The sequence below is a fragment of the Perca fluviatilis genome, chromosome 4 (assembly GCF_010015445.1).
Source record: "Perca fluviatilis chromosome 4, GENO_Pfluv_1.0, whole genome shotgun sequence".
Taxonomy (NCBI): Eukaryota; Metazoa; Chordata; class Actinopteri; order Perciformes; family Percidae; genus Perca; species Perca fluviatilis.
Window position 1 is genome coordinate 21,369,757 of NC_053115.1, and position 22,314 is coordinate 21,392,070.

Consider the following 22,314-nt stretch of genomic DNA (forward strand, 5'->3'; position numbering starts at 1 on the left):
CAATCCCAGCAAACGTTCTGTTGCTGATCTGGCGGTTCGGGATCAGATCATGGGGATCAGACCTCCGGTGCTGGGTCTATTCTAATATTAGCGGCTGTTGCAGCTAGCTAGCAGCTAGCCACCAGCCCTGTGACCTCGGTCCCAACGGTTCGCTCCCCGGTGCTGACTGACTCTGGTCCGTCTGCAGAGCTGCGTTACCCGCTCTAGCTGAGCTGGGAATCTGCCGCGCTCGTGATTTATTCATATTTTATTTTATTTGCAGATAGTGATATGCTATGATGCACTGATGTCAGGCAGGCTTGCTGCTGCTTTTAGTCTGAGTCTGTGAGATAACCAAACTTCCCTTAAATATAACGTGCATATAAATAGATGGAATAAATAAAAGTCCCTCGAAATACATAGTAAAACATACATGTATTTAGGCTATTGAACTATTATGATTAAAGCCTGTATTTCATGATCGATTTCATAGCCATATGTATATTTATGTAAAGGGGGGCAAAAAACGGAAGTTATAGGCTACAGATTCCCTCAGCTGCAGCCGGGACATTCTAAAACGCTTAACGTGAAACAGCTTAACTTTAATGTACCTAAACAATGATCAATCAGATATCAGTCAGTTATCAGTCAGATAACGTCCATAACGACTTTGGGTTAGATTTTTTGATCACTGTTTATAAAAAATCGCTTAACGTGAAAAAGCTTAACCACGTTTTTAATGAAGCAGAAACCCTTAATGTCAGCTAACGTCCATAATAATTGTACTTTGGGTTAGATTTTTGACAGTTTTCAGTGGTTATGAGGAGCAATATGAGAGAAATTTGGTAATCCTTGATCATTGCTCATTGATCATAGAGCGGGTAACGCCAGCTCTGCAGAGTCAGTCCCGGGGAGCGAACCGCGAGGACCGAGGTCACAGGGCTGGTGGCTAGCTGCTAGCTAGCTGCAGCAGCAGCAGCTAATATTACAATATTAGACCCAGCACCGGAGGTCTGATCCCCATGATCTGATCCCGAACCCCGGTGACTCTCTGCCAGATCAGCAAGCAACGGCAGCAACAGAACGTTTGCTGGGATTGTTAACGGTGGCGTAACGGTAACGTTACAGCCGTGAACCGAAGTCTATTTGCTCCGCTGGTTCGATCTCTTCGGGCGAAGTTGTCTGCGCGTTGGGTAGAGACAGGGAGGCAGGGAGAGGGGTAATAAATACATGTGACATTATGAAATAAAATTCCCCCAAGGATTATCAAGAGTATAGCTAGGTTTCCAAAGTAATTTTGGCCTGGGCTGAACACTGGTAGGCTAGGCGCGCTGTTGCCTGGGAAATAACAACATCCGGTCTCTGAATATAAAAAACAAGCCTTTTTTCGTTTTCTGTGTTTCGAGTGATTTTATTTTTGTTATATAAAATAGAAAATGAAAATCACAGCATATTTTAAAATTTCTCCCATCCCATTTCGACCATGAAAAAGAAAAAACGCATTGTATTTCAATTTCAAATGTCGTATTTTAAAACGAAAATCAAATAACCATTCGTTTTTTGTTTTTTAATACCTGTTTATGAAATGAAAATCGAATGAACGAAAAAGTACACGGACCAGGTTTTCATGCTGTGTATAGCTCTTTTATATTGTGCTAATAATAGAAAAGGGCTATAATAATACTTTGATTTTGTATGGAGAAAATTCATCTCCTTTGTTCACTTACTTATTAGAGATTAGCCTGACCCCCCTTTATGTGCATGTATGGATGAATATATACAGTATTTTAAATAATTGAATCTGCCAAGCCAAAAACAGCGGGTGGGTGCGTCAGAGGAGAGGTACAACATCCTGTACTGACACTCATATCCTCTCCGGCTCTTTAAGAGTTGCGTGTGTGTTGATTTGTCCGACCAAGCACTCTACAGCAAGGTTACACTCCGGAAGGCTAATCAGCCAACACAACACCCTGTTCTGACATGCTAACACGTATCTGCACTACGACAAAGATACCTGGTTTAACATTCGTTTGTTTAAATGCTTAGCAAAAGGGGTGAGTTTAGTTCAGCTAACCCCCTTGTATACTCCTTTTAGGGTTGAACATGCGTTGGGTGTTGATCTGAATAGGCCAATGAGTGTCATCTAATCTGGTTCCCTTCCTCCCAAACTGGGCTAGCTGAACTCAGATCCAACTCGACTACTTACCTTTGGTAAAGAGGCATTTCTATTATGGTTAGTCAATCTGTTAAATGTTAATTATGTTTAACTACATTTAACCAACCACATGACTTGTCAAATGTAAAGTGAAGAAAAGTCGTGTCTGGAGAAACCGTGGATGAGCCAAGACGTGTGGCAGTCTAAAGGCCTCAGTAAAATTTAAACGAGTCAAACGACATGTTCATGCCTTGCAAAACTCCTCCTGTCTAGATGAAATGACAATCGGCAGGAGGAATCATTTGTTTGTGCCTTCTAAAACCGTTCAAACAAATCACTGAAGAGTCATAATTCCTACAGCCACTAGAGTGCTTTTCACATGAGCGTAAACATATGTCGTTTTTGGGTGTTTGTTGAAACAACTGAGTATAACAATCTTCTTGGGAGGTCTTGATTGATCAACGCTGAAATCATCAGACAAATTCAAGAAATGGCAAGAGAAAATGACGGACCGGTTACGTGACCGCGGTGTAATCCGCGTCATATCCTGCCTCGGCCATGCGGTCCTTAAATTAAGTTTTACATTATTTAGGACATTATTTTGTTTATTATGTAATGTGTAGGTATGTGATCTTTTAAAATACATGTTCATGTTGAAATCCATATACCTATACAAGTAGTTTGTCTCCCGTTGTATTGGTTTGCCCTCTTGTGGAAATAACGCACAAAGATATTCAAACATGTTTTTTTAGAAGGAATATTCGAACATCATTTTTGGCCAATTTCTAGCACTTTGTTTGAAGTATACTGAAGCCTTACACTCTGGGTAATGACACTGGAGAAAACAGTTACAAGGACTGTAGTATGCAAGGGAAACTGGCCATACCAAATTTAGATTAAAAGGGGGGAAAAGTACAGTACAAGTACAGATCATGCCATGAATATTTAAAACGGTTTGTCATGTTTGCTTTTCCTCGCCACACTCATGAAACTAAAGATGCACCATGTTGCATGCTAAACTTTAAATATTTTATTAATTGTCATATGTAAAAAAAAAAAAAAAAAAAAAAAAAAAAAAAAAAAAAAAAAAAAAAAAAAAAAACAGAAAAAAAAAAAAAAAAAAAAAAAAAAAAAAAAAAAAAAAAAAAAAAAAAAAAAAAAAAAAAAAAAAAAAAAAAAAAAAAAAAAAAAAAAAAAAAAAAAAAAAAAAAAAAAAAAAAAAAAAAAAAAAAAAAAAAAAAAAAAAAAAAAAAAAAAAAAAAAAAACTTGAACTTCCCCCAAACCCTGTTATGACTGCATAAAAAGTAGTTCTCAGGTTTCAAACTTGCCTAAAATAGGCCATAACTACATAGTACTGCTATCTGGTGACATAGATTATAGTTTAGAATGGTTACACAAACTTAAACATGCAAAAACACACTGCCTGTAATGAATTCAGTACCATGCTTTAGGGAAAGAAGAGAGCATTGTAAAAAAAAATAGTCATTTAAATCCACTGTAATCCATGCACTAATATTTTGTACTACATAACCAGTTATAGTGCGTTCCTAATCAGTCATTAGGCTGACACATACTTTAAAAATCCCAGATCTACAGTACGTCTAAATTAAGGATACAGGAAAAACCTTCTTAAAGCAATGACACGTTCAACGAGTCAGTAAAAGTAGTAGAAGTGGATACGATAATAATTATCCAATGATGACTCATAGCTGTAAACAATTCCAATATGTTTACATAAAAAAGGTATCCCACAAGAACCTTTTAAACCCTTAATTTTTACATTGAGAATTGTCATTATTTTTGGCTGGTACTTCTTTAAATATGGGTTAGTGGGTTCCCGCATGAAATACAGTAAGTAATAATATGCTTTAAGGAGCGGGAGAAGAACTTCTGTCCCTTCCTGGAATAGGAAAAAAAACTTAAAGGGATGTCCTCCAAGTGCAGTAGTTTTTGGAATAGCTATTATCTGTGTTCAGGAAACAGGCGCTAAGACTTCTGGCGCTAGTGGGCTGAGCAATCAAAACAATCTCTCCATCTTCTGATTGAGAAGAGCGGGACCTATGCCAGATTCTTCAACACACTTCATCAAAGGAGGGGGGGGGGAATAATCGTAACAGAGAGAATGATAGGGGACGAGTTCAAGATTGATAGCAGGAGAGGGAATGAGGTATTAAGAGTGAAAGAGAAGATATATATAAATATAATTCTTCACTTACTCCTACTTTCTATTTCATCTCCTGTCCTATTTTGTTTTCCATTCTTTCTTCTACTCATCGTTTTTCCCTTCACGGTTTCTCTTATCTACGCTCCTTTTCTCCTCCTTTCCCTCGTGTGTCCTTGCTTTTCTCTTCTCCCCTCCTCCATATGTGTGTTATGAGTAGGAGTTGGGGAGAAAGTACGTGGGATTTTCCCACAGCTCGGCATGACCAGACCCAACCCAACAACACACACACACACACACACACACACACACACACACACACACACACACACACACACACACACACACACACACACACACACACACACACACACACACACACACACACACACACACACTCTCCCTCCACTCCCTCTGTCTCATGTCAGAGCAGTCTTGAGGAAAACCACCCATATTTTACCACCAAGTATTCTGGATGTTTGTTGGAACGTTTTGCCGCTCGTCGTTCCATAGACATAAACTGAGTGCTGCTATGACAACAGAATAATTAGAACAAGGTTACGGGACCAAATATATCTCTGCCTTTGAATTAAAACAGTGTAGCTCCAATTAAACATTTCATTTGAGAAGTCCTACTAATGAAATTCTTACAAGAGGCTTTAGTTTTTCTGCCCCTTATTTGGGGCCAGGTCAAGGCTCCAGCAAGCTAAGCAAAAAAAAGTCCTTCTCCCCAGCCATGATGTCCAACTTCTCCTGAGGCATTCCCAGGCAAGGCCGAATATTGAAATATATGTAGAAATACCTGCAAAAAGCAGAGATTCAATTCTGAGATGACCAAAGTGGATACTTTCTATTACTTAGCCTTGCCTGAAGAAGTTGACCATGAAAATCACAACACCACCTTGGTGAAGTACAATGCACACTAAGGATGTAATGGACTGACCACTCTCACTCTAGTTACACAAATAGCAGATGCAGCACCCCATTATCCCACAGAATCACCTACAAGACACCCCAGAGACCACAACGCTTATGTGAACACCAACATAAGAACTTCCACAGCACGTCCACACATCACAAACCCTTTCGGGATGCTTGCAGGAGTGAAGAGCTGGTCTACGTAAGTGCATGCCTCCTGTTGGATCTGAGGTTCCACAATCGGCTGCAACCTCATATCCAACATCAGGATTTCCCAGGAAGGCACAGCTGTGTCATACTCCGATAATTGGGAAACAGCCTCTGCTCCCTTTTTAAAAATAGGAACCAACAATCTATGACATTCAGAAATATCTAGAGCCATCGGCATCTTAGAGCAAATTTCATCCGCTCCTGACGGCATGCCTTTGCAGTGCTTTTTAGGTTTATTAGTGACCTCTGCCAGAAAGATGGGCAAGGCTCCCCCAAATCCTATGTCTCCTTCACAAAGTGCATGTCAAGTGTGTCAGGTCAGCAGCTCCAGGGAGGGGACCCTTTTTCCCTATTATGGACATTATGGATGCCACTGTCGCACCAACTGCATGCTCCAAATGCATGCTCTTGGGTGGAATTGTTGGGTGCTCTATCTGTTAAATGTCCTGAGATAATATCTGTTGTGATTTGACACTATAAATAAAATAGAACAACCAACAAGACAGATAAACATGAATATGATTTTCTCTTGTTCACAGTGTTGTGTGTGACGTGTTTTTATCCATGTACATGTGTACACCCGTGTCTCTTAGTGCAGCAGGTTTTGTGTATCTTTTTGTGCAGCTGTATAAGAGTGTGATTTACCTCTGCAGCCTGTGTCTCCTGGTGTAACAGTGTCAGCCCTGTCAGGTCCTCCAGGAATGAGTGGGAAGAATTAAAAACCTTGGACAGGAAGTTGAAACCTTCCCTCTCATAGTGGTCCAGGACCTGGACAAAAAAACAACATAAAGAAAGACCAATTCGGGGTGATTTAAAAAGAAATGTAATGTCTATTGATAGGATACCAACACTTCCGTTCTGACTGATTGGTCCAAGGTGCATATTGAGTATCATAGCATGGGAGCCTGTTTTACACTCTTCATTAAAATCAATGTGTAAACAACAGTTGACCAGCATAACCATCACTTCTCTAATGATTTGGAACATACAGAGTACTTGACAAAATTGACAAAAGAGAGAACATCAAGAAGCTGTAATGTGTGTTAGTGAGGCGTCTACCTATAAATGCTATACATTTCCACTACAGCACGTTATAAACTTTATTGGAGGATGCTTGACGATAACTAAAACATTTTTTTTTGTTATTTTCTTAAAAGGTCAGCTTCAAGTTACAAGAGTAAAAAAGGTTAACCAACATGAATGCACCTCTTGACTTTCAAGTAAAACATTACGTATTGTAAGACATTTCTAAAAGAGTTTTCTTTTCACACGCCATTAGATGCTTGGTTAAAGCCCTTTTTGAGTCTGATGTGTACACTTTGAGTTGAAAAAACATTATGATATGGCAAAAACTCTCTAAAAAGTGAATTAATGGTATAAAATTAAAATGCACCCTTGTCACTTTGGTCCATAAGCACAACCTGTGAAAAACAACACAACTCAGCACCTCTGAATTCACCCTGACATGTTTACCTTGATCTTATACCAGTACTGACTTCAAATACCCATACCTTCTTTAACACACACACACACACACACACACACACACACACACAGACACACACACACACACACACACACACACACACACACACACACACACACACACACACACACACACACACACACACACACACACACACACACACACACACACACACACACACACACACACACACACACACTGCCTTCCTAAGCTTGGCCAAGCCTTTCATGGACGCCCACAGACTCTCCTCTGCAGGTGTAGGGTTACCTCTGCCTCAGACATCTACACAGTGTGCATCAATGTCTGTGCAGGTGTGTGTGTGTGTGTGTGTGTGTGTGTGTGTGTGTGTGTGTGTGTGTGTGTGTGTGTGTGTGTGTGTGTGTGTGTTCGCAGACTGACCTGGCGTCCAGCCTTGGAGCCAGACACACTGCACACAATACACACTGATGTGTCACTCATTCATCGTTTCAAGCTCCCTTTTCTTTCCTTCCTTCTCTTTTATTTCTTTGATTCTTCCATCCACAGGATCGGTTACATGAGACGCCAACGACCAAACCCCACTTTGTTGAAATATAGATTCTCATCATGACACAAAAAGCAACTTGAACTTGAAACAGTGATGAACTTATGATAAAGTTAATAAAGTCCCTCCAAGCAATGCATACAGAGACACAAAGTTACATCCTTGACTTATGTCCATATCAACAGTAGACATACAAGTAAATTATTAAGCTTAAAATACCATATGAAAAATGTCGCCAACTCAAATCAGATGGGGTTGTGAATTATGACCAGAAAGTTGTACCTACATCAAATGCTGTATGTAATAAATAATAATTTTACATAATTGAGTGTTTGGCATGTTTACATACTTGCACAGTTGATACCGCTCGATAAACAACAATATCTGACTAATTTAAACTGTACCAAAAGCATTGTGGGAAATATGCAATAAAAACATGAACATGAAAAAGATTTGAAACATTTACAAGGTTTTGCAGTGTTAATCAGGTGCTGGTGGGTTTCAGTAGTTTAGTAGATGGTGTGCTGTTGACGGATAGCTCCAATTTAGACAAGCTACAAACAATCCTCAACATCTGGATTAGATGGTGTGCTACACATATGTACACACACATGTACATGTGCACTTAAGCTTCCTTCCTTATGGAGCCACAGAAATCTCGACCGTCTAGCTTTATTTGACAATGGTGATGACTTCTTTTTGAAGTTGTTCGTGGGTCCATACTGTGTATTTTACTGAAAGTATCACACACACTATAGGCTGTGTGTGTGTGTGTGTGTGTGTAGCATCCTTAAAGATATCAAACATAGATTGGATGGTCCTGGTGGTTTAGAGGTGCTTTAACAAGAACAGAGTTGACTTATACTTCAAATTATACATGCTTTGCACTGACAATCACTATGTGACAGTCAGAGCAAATAAGGGACTAATGCATAAGGATGAATGAAATTAAAAGCTAGGGGTGTTCTTGGTTAGTGGCTTTGCCATGATGTGACACTTACAGTACACTATGAGTAAACATTTCCTGGTGATTAAACAGCTTTGACTTCCCCTCTTAACATGTATGGTCAACATTCCAGGTTAAACACTTGCTTTGAAAACACACAAACTCCATACTGAGTCAGTGAGTAACCATTCAGGCCTTATTCATAAAGTGTGTGTAGTTAATGCTCGTGGTTGCTGTACAACACATATGTGTCTACAGTATACGTAAAAACAGCACACAGAAAAATTAAATATTAAGCGTTATTTATTCAAAATTAGACATTTGCACAATTTTCACCTTGAGTGAAGTAATTGCTGGTATAAATGTAAATATTAAATATTTTCCAGTGCCGGAGTTATGCTCTTTAAATTGCTTGTTTTGTCCAACTTTTTGACTTAATGTTGCAGCCTCCGGCGCAACTTTGCCCGGAGCCACTATGTCGGGAGTAAAGATTGTCTCGGACGCGTGGCAGCTGATTTACAAACAACTTAAACGTTTATTATGTTCGTAGTTCTTTCGGTTACATATAATTGTCACGACCACGGTCAAAAAACTGTGCCCCTTCTACTCCCGCCAGCTCATTCATCCCAAATCACTAGCACACACTACCACCTGTATAGGTGATCAGCACAAAAGGGTGGAGCTGAAACGTCATATGCTTACCCCATTCACAAAACACCCGTGACAAGCAGCCTATCATAACAAACCATAATTAATTATACCTACGAAATATGACATAACATAAAATAACATGAATGGCTCCAACAAGCAGTCTGAAACCCAAAGACATTTAATTTGGAAATAATGAATACAGCAATTCCTCACATTTGGAAAGTTACGCCAGAAAATATTTGGCATTTTTGCTTTATTATTGACTTAAACAATCAATAGATTATCAAATTGTTACCCATTCATTGTCTGTTGATCGACTAATCAATTAAATGACTAGTTGTTTCAGCTTTAAAATGTATAATTAAGCAAAATTAGGGGGCCGATGAATGGATATGCTTATACCACTTTACTTGTACACACAATTTCGAGCCTTGGTTTCAGTGTAGTGGTACAACTCCCGTGTATTTTAGTTTCTTTGAAGGGTTTTATCTTTGGCCAGGTATTTCACATCCATAAAAACGTAAAGGGATAAATGTTGGATACAAAATTGAACCAAAGTACATTTATAAAAGGTACCTAAACATTAAAATCAGGTTTAATTCTTTATCATCTTTAATTCTTTACAATCTGTGACATAAGGACGATTTATTTTAAGTATAAGTATAAAAACGCCTCTAGTTATTAAAAAGGTTCAGAAGGAAGAAATACCTTCACAGAGAAAACACTGAGCTGGGTTTGTGACGAGTTCAGTATCTTTTTAACACTGCACTAACAAATGTAAAAAATGTTTTTGCTATTAATAGTGGTAGCGTACTTGGTAGTGTTAGTACAAGTAGTTGTAGTAAGAGGTGTCTGGCATGGTTTAAGACAAAGCCACGTCAGCTGTGATTTACTCTCTGGCGTGTAGTTTTATTGGCTTCCAGCCTGAGAAAGAGTTAGGAAAAACACACAAACACACACACACACACACAACACACACACACAGAGTAAAAAGCCCCAACTCTACAGGAACTGCTACAGCCCAGACAGAGGCTGAATTGTTTTGTTTCCATAGTGACCTGGCAGCACACAGCTGACTGCGGCAAGAATACACAGACAGACACACGCACACATGCACACACGCACACATGCGCACACACACACACACACACACACACACACACACACACACACACACACACACACACACACACACACACACACACACACACACACACACACACACACACACACACACATTACAGTGAACAGACTGATGGAGGGACAGAGGGACACACAAAGGGAGGAGAGATATGGGGGAGGGAGAACAGAAAGGGAGAGAAGGTAAGACAGAAAAGAGGAGACGTAAAATGGGAGGAGGCTGGTAGAAAAGAAAGAAGTGAAAGACATAAGCAAATGCAGAACAGAAAGGGAAAATGTGTGTGGGCGGGATTAACAGAGTCAAAACATATTCACCATTTTCACTACATAACCTTAATCCTTGCCTCACCAAAGGATCGTCTTTCCCAACTCATGTTGTTCATTGTTCCGGACTACACAGGCTTTACCCCCAAATCCCGATCAAACCATATGAACCCTCCGCACAGACAGAATAATCTCATCAGTCACACAGGAAGAAACATGACACCTTAAAGTGGAGTGTAACTTCAAGTTTTTGCTTTTTTTTCCAGAAGCAGCGTAGGTGGGGAAAAACTTTAAACTTTGAGTACAAGCTAGCCAGCTCCCTCCCCCCTCTGCCTCTTGGTTTCTGTCTCTCTCTATCTCTCTCTTTGTCTCTCTCTTCACATGAAAGTGATAGATTTGGGGCTTTATGACCTCTTTATAGAAACAAAGACTGCATTGAGATCAGGGGAGAAAGAGAGAGGGAACCAGTCCTCCACTCACTGCAACACCCTTTCTTTGGCCCTGCACTTCCTCTCTTTATCCCCCCCACTCATGCTTTCCCCCTTTTTTTTTTTTTTTACTTTCTCCCTCCCTAACTTGTGATCCCCCGCTGGTCTTACACCAATGTACACCAACCAATCACATTGCTGGACGCTATTAACCACTGGGCCACCTGGGGCAATGATTGGCCAATTGGCTGTGGACCAATGACGACGCAGTAAAAAGACACAAAGGCAATTTCTCCTAGCCTGCTTGGCTGATTTGGGATATGTGGACCCTTCAACAACCACTCTTTACACACGCACGCGCACACACAGCAGTGGGAGCTAATTCCACTCATACGACAGTTACTGACATCAATGAGCAACTGCTGCCTGATTATTACCACATGGTTTTACCAGCTTTTCTGTGTGTGTGTGTGTGTGTGTGTGTGTGTGTGTGTGTGTGTGTGTGTGTGTGTGTGTGTGTGTGTGTGTGTCTTCAGTATTCCTCAAGGAACAACATTTCAACACAGCTCCACTGACTTAACAATGTGGAAACAGGAGAGATGGGAATCCCCCTATTTCTGCTAAGGCTGCAATTTGTGTTTCAAAACAATTTTGCTACATAGTAACAGAATCTAATTTGAAAAGTAAAAAAGTAAATATGAACCTGCATCTATGTGTCAATCTTTCTTTTACTATCAAAACAGTCTTGTTAGTAAATTGGATTTGACCCTGAAGACACATCATTTGAACTATTCAGTTACAATATATGCTACTTACAATGGGTGAGCAGGCAGTGCATTTGTCAAAGGCCAGGCTTGCAGGGAGGACATTGTCAAACCTCGAAAGAAAGCCTCGGATCTGTGGAAGAGAAAATCAACATGTCAGAAACTGTACATTAAGAGAATAAAGTACCCTTGATACCTTAATTCTTTGTAAGGAAAAGTAAATGTAATGGTACAAAAGAAGTAAACATTGGAGGTAGTTCGATATTTCATGTTTTCTACATTTTAAAAGCATGCTGAGAGCGCCCTCTGGTGCCAGAGAGGCTACCTTTTTCAGTGAAACATTTTCAGCACACCTCTCACTACTGAAAGCTTTTACTCCTATTTATGGGTACAGTGATCATAGTTAATTACCTTGCTTACTGTCTAAAGAATACTCACTCACACACACACACGCACACGCACACGCACACTACTTTAATTGCTTCCCTACTCCTCTCTTATACCCACATCCTCCTGTTTTTTAATAAAAGCAAGGGTGAGTCAGACCCATGGATGAGCTTGGGCATGTGAGATGGACTTGAACAGACTAGTAGCTCTACATAAAACTGCACTACCTTCATAAACATGATGTATTAAGTAAAGGAGTTCTAGGTATGTATGGATTGTTAAATAAATAAAATGTGTTTCCAGCTAGTGTATGCTGCTTAATATAATTATTCATACAACCATTGACAGTAGCTCTCCTTTTTACAGTGTATAACAATACATGGAAATTAATAACAGTTGTTGTGGAACTGCATGTCAGACTTGTGACATTTAAGAAGGCAAAATCAATAACTGCTTTAAAGAGTCCTCCTGATTTTAAAAACACCACACTGCTGCCTTACTCATTTAGGGCACTGGAATAAAGACCTACTATTGTCACTCTATTGCCTGTGCACCTGACAATGAGCATGCATAGCTTTGAAAGAAGTATAATGTACATGTGCGTGTTTGGCGGCACCTGGAAGTGGCTTGACGTCCTCCCGAATAATATTCTTCATACATGTTGTTACAATCCATCTATACTTTTGTCATTCAGATTTTCCATATTGTAATTTTGCCATTTTGGTCTATTCTGTATGTGACAGATACTTTGCCTGCTCAAGGGTGTTTTTGGTGGAGTTTTTACTTATTCAAATTGAGGGTGTTGTACACAGTACAGATTGCAAAGCCATTTGAAATTTTTTTGATATTTCGCTATATGAATAAAATTGACTTTATTTGACTTGACTTGAGTACTGTTTTATCAGCTGTTAATGTTAACATAAAAAAACAGCATAATAATAATAATAATAATAATAATAATAACAATAATAATTTACATTTATATAGCGCTGTATTAGACACTCAAAGTGCCACTACTCTCTACCACCACCAATGTGTAGCACCCACCTGGGTGATGCATGGCACCCTTATGATGCCAGACGCTCACCACATCATAATGCATGCATTATGTAGATTATTTGATTGGGCTTGGGCTCAGACTCACAAATGTACCCCAATCCTTTCTTCAGCCTATCCTACGGTACCGTTCCACCTGCTACACCTGTTATCCGTTAGTAATCGGGCCAAACTCATATACCTCACATATTACCAACAATGCTGCCAGGATAATTGGTCTACCCACATCCAACCTCTCAAGAGTTAAACAATAAGGCCATTGCACGCATTGCAACCTCAGTAGCACAGGACATCACACAATCACCACCTTACCCTACTGCCCTCCGTGCGCAGATACAGAACACTGAGGTGCAGAAAGGCTTGCTTTGGGAAGAGCCTATTCCCCACGGCCATAGCCACCTTAAATAAGAGGCCTCGCTGAACTGCCCTGAACTGGAGTGTGTACTGTTGTCTGCCATTGTATGTTGCTATGTGCTGTTGTATGTTGTTGCTTATGTGGGAACAATAAAGTCTGAAGTCTTAAACAAGCACGTAGAATTTCTATGGATTTTATAGATGGTCAGGGAAAACACTGCTTTGTGAGTTTTAGGGATGGTGCTTAAAAAGTTTCAAGACTGAACAGATTTCACGGTCAAAAGTTGAAAGAGGTGACATCTATACACTTACAAAAGAAAAAAGGTTCAAAACACTCAAAAATGTTGCGTTGTGTATTGGCACTTGTTCAGACATTTGTAAATAAATGTAGTCTCTCCAAACCACCACAAGTTGCCACTGTGGCACCACGGAGAAGTTAGCCTGCAGCTTCAATCTACTCCTCTGCATTGTGTAATGGCAGTAGATAACTAGTGGAACACACACACACACACACACACACACACACACACACACACACACACACACACACACACACACACACACACACACACACACACACACACACACACACACACACACACACACACACACACACACACACACACACACACACACACACACACACACACACTCTCTTCAGGCATCAAATTCAAAATGAGTGAATACAGTGCCTTGCGAAAGTATTCGGCCCCCTTGAACTTTTCGACCTTTTGCCACATTTCAGGCCTCAAACATAAAGATATAAAACTGTATTTTTTTGTGAAGAATCAACAACAAGTGGGACACAATCATGAAGTGGAACGAAATTTATTGGATATTTCAAACCTTTTAAACAAATAAAAACTTAAATATTGGTGCAAAATATAAAATTCAGCCCCCTTCTTAAGTTAATACTTTGTAGCGCCACCTTTTGCTGCGATTACAGCTGTAAGTCGCTTGGGGTATGTCTCTATCAGTTTTGCACATCGAGAGACTGACATTTTTGCCCATTCCTCCTTGCAAAACAGCTCGAGCTCAGTGAGGTTGGATGGAGAGCGTTTGTGAACAGCAGTTTTCAGTTCTTTCCACAGATTCTCGATTGGATTTAGGTCTGGACTTTGACTTGGCCATTCTAACACCTGGATATGTTTATTTGTGAACCATTCCATTGTAGATTTTGCTTTATGTTTTGGATCATTGTCTTGTTGGAAGACAAATCTCCGTCCCAGTCTCAGGTCTTTTGCAGACTCCATCAGGTTTTCTTCCAGAATGGTCCTGTATTTGGCTCCATCCATCTTCCCATCAATTTTAACCATCTTCCCTGTCCCTGCTGAAGAAAAGCAGGCCCAAACCATGATGCTGCCACCACCATGTTTGACAGTGGGGATGGTGTGTTCAGGGTGATGAGCTGTGTTGCTTTTACGCCAAACATAATGTTTTGCATTGTTGCCAAAAAGTTCGATTTTGGTTTCATCTGACCACAGCACCTTCTTCCACATGTTTGGTGTGTCTCCCAGGTGGCTTTTGGCAAACTTTAAACGACACTTTTTATGGATATCTTTAAGAAATGACTTTCTTCTTGCCACTCTTCCATAAAGGCCAGATTTGTGCAGTATACGACTGATTGTTGTCCTATGGACAGAGTCTCCCACCTCAGCTGTAGATCTCTGCAGTTCATCCAGAGTGATCATGGGCCTCTTGGCTGCATCTCTGATCAGTCTTCTCATTGTATGAGCTGAAAGTTTAGAGGGATGGCCCGGGTCTTCGTTAGATTTGTAGTGGTCTGATACTCCTTCCATTTCAATTTACGCGCGCGCACAGTGCTCCTTGGGATGTTTAAAGCTTGGGAAATCTTTTTGTATCCAAATCCGGCTTTAAACTTCTCCACAACAGTATCTCGGACCTGCCTGGTGTGTTCCTTGTTCTTCATGATGCTCTCTGCGCTTTACACGGACCTCTGAGACTATCACAGAGCAGGTGCATTTATACGGAGACTTGATTACACACAGTTGGATTCTATTTATCATCATTAGTCATTTAGGTCAACATTGGATCATTCAGAGATCCTCACTGAACTTCTGGAGAGAGTTTGCTGCACTATAAGTAAAGGGGCTGAATAATTTTGCACGCCAATTTTTTCAGTTTTTTATTTGTTAAAAAAGTTTGAAATAGCCAATGAATTTCGTTCCACTTCATAATTGGGACCCACTTGTTGTTGATTCTTCACAAAAAATTACAGTTTTATATCTTTATGTTTGAGGCCTGAAATGTGGCAAAAGGTCGAAACGTTCAAGGGGGCCGAATACTTTCGCAAGGCACTGTATTTGCAAAAAAACAAAAAAGTTTATCAGTTTAAACATTAAATATCTTGTTTTTGTAGTGTATTCAATTGAATATAGGTTGAAAAGTATTTGCAAATCATTGTATTCTGTTTTTATTTACATTTTACACAACGTCCCAACTATCCCCAATTGGTCCCAACAATTGGTATGTAGATGCAACCCCAGTCAGTTGATGTGTTCTCAAAAATGTACTCCAAAATCTGAAATAAATCTGCACAGACACAGATTTTAGAACAGTGTTCTATCCTGAGAATATCTATAGCAACCCCTCCAGTAGAAATATACAAGAAGAGAAAGAAAGAGGCCATTTCAGAATTTATTGGACAGGCAGGCAGGTGGGTGACTGGACGAACAAAATAAAGTGTCCTCAGTATAAAACATGTGGATGCATGTGTTTGTGTTTGTGTCTGACCTGATGTGGCACTAGACCCAGAGAGGTGGGAGGTTCATTCATCCTGTCGTCACTACTGCTGGCCACTGCATAGCCTCTGAGGGTGGAGAAAGAGAGGGAGAAAATTATTTGACACTTTTTCCAATTTTTATTTTAGTACATAAATTAAACTATAACTTCAGTAACGTTCCTGCCATGGCTTTTGAAACTAGAATTTAAAATTTGACTGAAAGAGAGAAAAAAGGCAATTAATCTCCCTAAACATCACACAATATTACACATTGTATATCAGGTATGGGCCTAGCAATTAACCTAATGCATGCATGCTGATTAATTTTATTATACACAGTTGTAGCAAATCTACACTATATATGAAAAAGTTAGGTCACAAAACTGTGAATCTGGTAGCCTATATTGAGAAGTAAGAGATCCCATTTGCTCAAATATTAAAAGGTTTTAGATTTTCTATGAGACCTGAGAGCTCCTGCTTGCCAGTAAATCTAGCCATGTTTAAAAGATTTGACTCTCCATAGATAGCAAAATATCAAGTTTACTGAGCTCAAAGACGGTGGTTCTAAAAAGTAAGAAAACTGCTGCAACATTAATCCTGATGTGACAATTTTCTAAAGCCCATTGTTGTTCTCGTGAATGCTGTTGTAAGGGCATTAAAAAGAGATTCAGAGATGGAGAAAAGGCTGTTAAAAAGCTATGAGTGAAAAACAAGGACACAGACAGGGCAGATGCAAGAGAGTGAGATATTGTTGTAAAGGAAAAAATTACATAACCATAAATGTACAGAGTGTACATAAAAACTCTCCTACTCTTCTTTGCTTTCTAAGCTTTTTATCCAGGATAGGCAGAGCAGCTCTATAACGGCTTATAACATCTCAAAACACTCTGAGAGAAAATGGCTGTCTTATCAGGCCCAGCAAGCAGCCACTTTAGTACGACTTTCACCGAAACAGTCAAACACACAATTACATTTCCATAACACATGTGTGCAAACTTAATAGGCATGAAAACATCCCCATCGGTGTGAAAAAAACACTTTAAGAGTCACAAATATCAAGCTAGTACAGATTGCCAAGTGCACTTGAAAGCTGACTGAATCAGTGTTCAAGCTTTTGAAGTGTAAAAGTGAGAGATGGATTATAAATTGCAACAAAGCTTCTACAGTAAGGCTCAAGTAAATTCGGAGAGCTTTGCTACAACCAAATTAAGGATACTACCTGCGATGCAATAAGACCTCAGCTGCAGTGCTACTCCATCAAAAAGTAAAAGTAAGCAAGTAAGGCTTACTAAAAAAAGTTTAAGAGCCACAACCTCAAAAGGTACAATCACCTTTAGTTTTGAGTCTGGAGTGAGATACCAGCATAAAGCTCTGATGAGAAAACATCAGAAAACCTACTGGTGATCAGGGCGGCTCACTAAGATAGGGGAGTGTCCTTTATGCAAGGATCTTTTATTGGATTCTGATCTTAATGTGTTTTAGTTGGAAAAAAAATCAAGATGTAGAATGTGTGACAGTATGTGCCGCTGTCAACCACAGAACATCAGGGTCATTCCTCACAGCAATAGGATAAGACAGGCTGAGGGTCACCATAAATGATCAGCACTGTTTCCCTGATGAACATAAAACTGGCCTAACATTAAATTCAATTTATTTTTGTAAGTCTGCTGTGCTTACCCTTCACTGTGCTGCAGAATGGACACCATCATCTCCACAGCCAGGGCTCCAGCAATCATGGCCAGGCCTGGTCTGCTGACTGTGCACTGCTGATCCAGAGTCCGATCCCTGGTTGACTGTTTACAACAAACAACAATAAAATAAATCAAACAACTGACAATGTACAGAAAGAACAGAAATGGCATCAGGTGCATTACCCTAATGTCAAGAGTTTATTCTGAAATAAGGAATAAAGAGAAAATTAGAAGTTTGGGCAATTAGGTTAACACCAATCAAATGTGTTTTGGAAGGCAGAAAACCGTTCCATCAGGTATAGATGAGGCGGTTATTCATGTGACTTAGGTTAAGTGAGCAATTATTGGCTAAATGTTATATCGTTTGCTGCACAATGACTGTTATGGGAGTCCTTTCAGGGAAGAAGCCTATTAATTAAGCCATGCTAGTTTCATGAATGGACCCATAAGTGTCAGTATTAAATTGGATTGCACATTTAACAGTTGTCTGGATATTACACTCAATATTACACTGGACCAAATGGCTGAATCAAAAACCGACCGATGGAAACATGAACGGACAAACTAACCAAGATCCATAGAGCTACACCACAAGCATGGCTACAAACACTAAAGTGTAAGCATTACAGTAAAACAAAAAAAGCGAGAAAATTTTTTTTTTTATTCTCAGCATGTTTCGCTTTGTTATACCAGCTGATTTTGTTTTGACAGATGGCGTGTGTTTGACAATATGTTGTACCATTTTGCTTCAATCCATAGACAAAACAACACAAAAGCCACTTATCCTTATTACATTATCTACAACTTCTATTTATTCATTCAGCAAACTGAACTTTAGTGAGAGCAAGCTGTGCCTCTTAATCAACATTACTATAACCTGTGACAGCGGGCTGGAGCTATATGGCATTTTTAGGAGAAGTCAGAGCTGATTAATTGCTTTCATAAAATACTCTTATCAAAAAGGTCATGAATGCGAAAAAGTCCTGAGAGAAACAAAGATTGTCAAGTGTACAAAAATGGACACAGGAAGAATGTGGGTGGCGAGGAAATAGGACAGGCTGTCAGTCATCTTCCCCCGTCTTTTTTACATCACAATTAAACATGCCATTTCTAAAAAAAATACAATTAAAATGTTGAATTAAAAAAAAAATAATCACATGCAATTTAAACCTGCATCACTTGTTTGATCAGTTGGTGTTAGCACAGAGCAACATTAGCATTAATGTGGAGTTGTGTTTCTGTGCAACTGACAAATGTAAGTCAAATAATTACTCTCTTTTGAGCTCTGTTTTGTCCAAACATCTGACTCATTAGTTGCTAAATGCTCCACTATGTCCACCAGCTAGTCGAGACTGTAACTACGTCTGTAAACCATTTGGTGTTGGTCAAGTTGCGTTGTTTTTTTGCGAGAAACAGCTGCCTGCTGTGACTGCAACCAAGTTTGCTGAAAGAGATGTTTGCAGACTGAAAACACCAAACAACGATCCAACAATAATAATCCAATTAATAATAAACGGCTCCACAGAGCTGAAGGGAACTGCAGAGTTAGGTTTTAATTATTTGCAGAGTTTTTACCACGAGAGACCTTTCACATACAAGTAGTCATTTGGCCCATTGTTAATATTAAAAACAAACTTTAAAATTGAGTGCTGGTTGAAGAAAACATATCAAAGAATCTTATCTGCTTTGTGTTTATTCTTAAAATGGAATAACGTTTTGCCTGTGTGTTTGTTCTAAGTGCATTTCAGGAGTTAATGAGTTGAGTGCATGCTTGTTATCTGTGTGTTTTCCTCACATCTCCTGGTGCCACAACATCATTGCAGAAATAGCATCCCAGCTTGTGCCCTGGGATGTTGGAGAACAGAGAGGATCCCGGGACAGAGGGTGCAGAGCCGGCTGGTGTGGAGGACGAAGAGGAAGCAGAAGAACAGGAAGTGGAGGAGTCCGTCCCTGCAGAAACACTCTGACTGACTATGGGTTTCTTCAGGCCGTGGCGCATCACAACAAATGTATCAAAGCCTAGAGCAGCATTAACCACAAGCTGGAAAGACACACACACACACACACACACACACACACACACACACACACACACACACACACACACACACACACACACACAACACACAACACACAACACACAATCAAATTAACTAAATAGATTATTTTACACAATGAGGTTGCAAAGTGTTGAATAATTTCAAAGAGCAATGACATAAAACATTAATAGGCTTTTTACAATGTTGAAAGCATTTAGACTTTCGGAGAAGCAATGGAAATAAATTGTGATGCCAATTTACGGTGAACTATAAAACATCCCCTCAGTACAAATGGCCAAATAACCTCTCAGCTGAGCAGGACATGAAGAAAACCTAATCAGCAGCCCAAAAAAACACTTAACTGCATATAGCAATATAGGAGTCGCATCAGTGATACCACTGGAGGCATTACAAATTAATTACACAATGTTCAATGATCTAAAGTTGCCTGGCAACTAATAGAATTCCAACTGGTAAACAGAAAATTTGGCCAACATTATCGAGCGATTTCAATTTCCTGGAAGACAAGTGTTTTGGGTTTCCAAATTTCAAGTCCCAGCTTAAAGTTGGTAAAACAAAAACATTGTTACAAAGTCGAGTCATGTCTCCTGCAATAGTGCCGCACTGTGACTCTCAGTCCATTAGATCCCTAGAACAAACTGTTGAAAGCCTCAGTCTTGATTCCTTTAATTAAGCTTAGTACCACCATCAAAATAATGCACATAAAACATGTTTTTTTTGTAACAATGCAACATTACAGACAGTTGTCTGGTGTGTTGCATCAATTAATGTCCTTTTTTACCACTTGGGGTCAGAAGAAAGTGTTTTTGGCTAGTGGTAGAGTATAAAACAATTACCCCATTTAAACATCCAGTAAACACGAAACAACATTGCTGTTCGGTTCTTTCTACCTTCCTCTTGCTGGCAGCTATCACTGTAGGCAGCCAGCGGCTCTCCCTCGTATCCATTAATAAGAAGACCACATCATGTTGTGAAATGAGCTTCTCCAAATGCTCGACATCCGTCTGGGCCTGGGAAAGAGTGGCCTGAGAGAAATTCACTGGGTGACCGGGCATGGGGATGCTCATATTGTAACCCTCTGCATTCTGTAGGAGGAGACGGAGACAAAGACAAAAAATAAATAAACAAAAACAATAAGACACTGCTGACAAACTGATCCCATATGTACAGTAACTAGCATTTGAGGCCGAATACTCCAAAGGAAAAGATGTTTTCTTTTTGGTTTTAATTTTGAGATCTGTGCATTTGCATAGATGAAAAATTACTGAATTTAAATTGCAGATGCAACATGGATATATTCAAGAATCACTTAATGCAACACTGTCTTAATCAGTATATAATATGCAATGAAATTGTTCCAGTACTATTTTAACATACTTCCATACTATGTCCCATAAGGCCTTTTCACAGAAAAATCTTTTTTACATTTTTTAGAACTTCAAGATCCCATCAGCTGCTGAAAATGAACCAAATATGTATTTTTGGTGTGCTTTCTGCTAAGTGACATACTAGTCTAGACAGGTAAGTGAGTGCACAGCAGATGCAGTCACCAAACAGGAATGTGTCATCACATCATCGCCACAGCTGACCTGAGGCCAGTGTTTATTTGACTCTCCTGTATAAGTCGATGGTAGAGTAAATATGAAAAGGAAATCTTAAATCACCACATCCAAAAATATTCAATGACTTTTATTGTCCATGGACCTTTTTCCACTGCAGACATTTTGACTTGTCACAGTAGGTAAAGCCCAGCTGAAATTGATAACCTTAACGATGGCTCAATTCCATCAAGTGTCCCATTAAGCTATTTCAGTGAGTCAGCATGCACAGTACCAGGGCCTCTCCTAAGTGGAATGCAGCCATCACTAATGGTTTTCAATACACCTGTGCTTTTCCTACTATGACATGTCAACATGTCTGCCGTGAAAAAGGTCTATTGTCAAAATTCTATTACTGTGACTATCTCCAGGGATTGCTGGCTCAGTGAGGCAAATGGAAATGCCATGAGTAATTGCATAGTCAAGAGACAGAAAGAAAAGGGCAAAAATGAAGTGTGAGATCATAACAAGAAAGAAGGCCACTTTTACTAAATCAGTTGCCTACTGCCTTCACTCTGCACGTTTCAACAGTGGGAGCTGTTAACCAAGTCTTGAATTTACATTTCACTTTGACGTACTGTAAGTGCTGCTATGCATTGATGAGGTGATTTCAGGCTGCAGAGATCATATTCCAATTTCCACTTGCAGGCAAGAAAGACAAAATATTCTGATTGTGGGAAAAAAAGTTGCTGCCAACACGACAAACTATCCTGTAAATGTCAGGGGACAGTATTTGTTGACAGACAAAATATTAAATCAGCTTACTACCTTTTCAACATGGTGACCTTGTACAAACCGA

General features: G+C 39.6%; 1 protein-coding gene across 2 annotated transcripts in view; it reads right to left on the reverse strand.

Moving 5' to 3' along the window:
• atg7 (ATG7 autophagy related 7 homolog (S. cerevisiae)) overlaps positions 1-22,314 on the reverse strand; it is a 69,584-nt gene that overhangs the window by 25,729 nt on the left and 21,541 nt on the right. For both annotated transcript variants that reach the window (XM_039796862.1, XM_039796863.1), the window contains exons 13-18: positions 20,808-21,002; positions 19,653-19,898; positions 17,844-17,959; positions 16,178-16,253; positions 11,679-11,759; positions 6,070-6,192 (exon numbers count right to left, since the gene is read on the reverse strand). In XM_039796862.1, the coding sequence (XP_039652796.1) occupies positions 6,070-6,192; positions 11,679-11,759; positions 16,178-16,253; positions 17,844-17,959; positions 19,653-19,898; positions 20,808-21,002 (837 nt within the window). The remainder of the gene's footprint in view (positions 1-6,069; positions 6,193-11,678; positions 11,760-16,177; positions 16,254-17,843; positions 17,960-19,652; positions 19,899-20,807; positions 21,003-22,314) is intronic.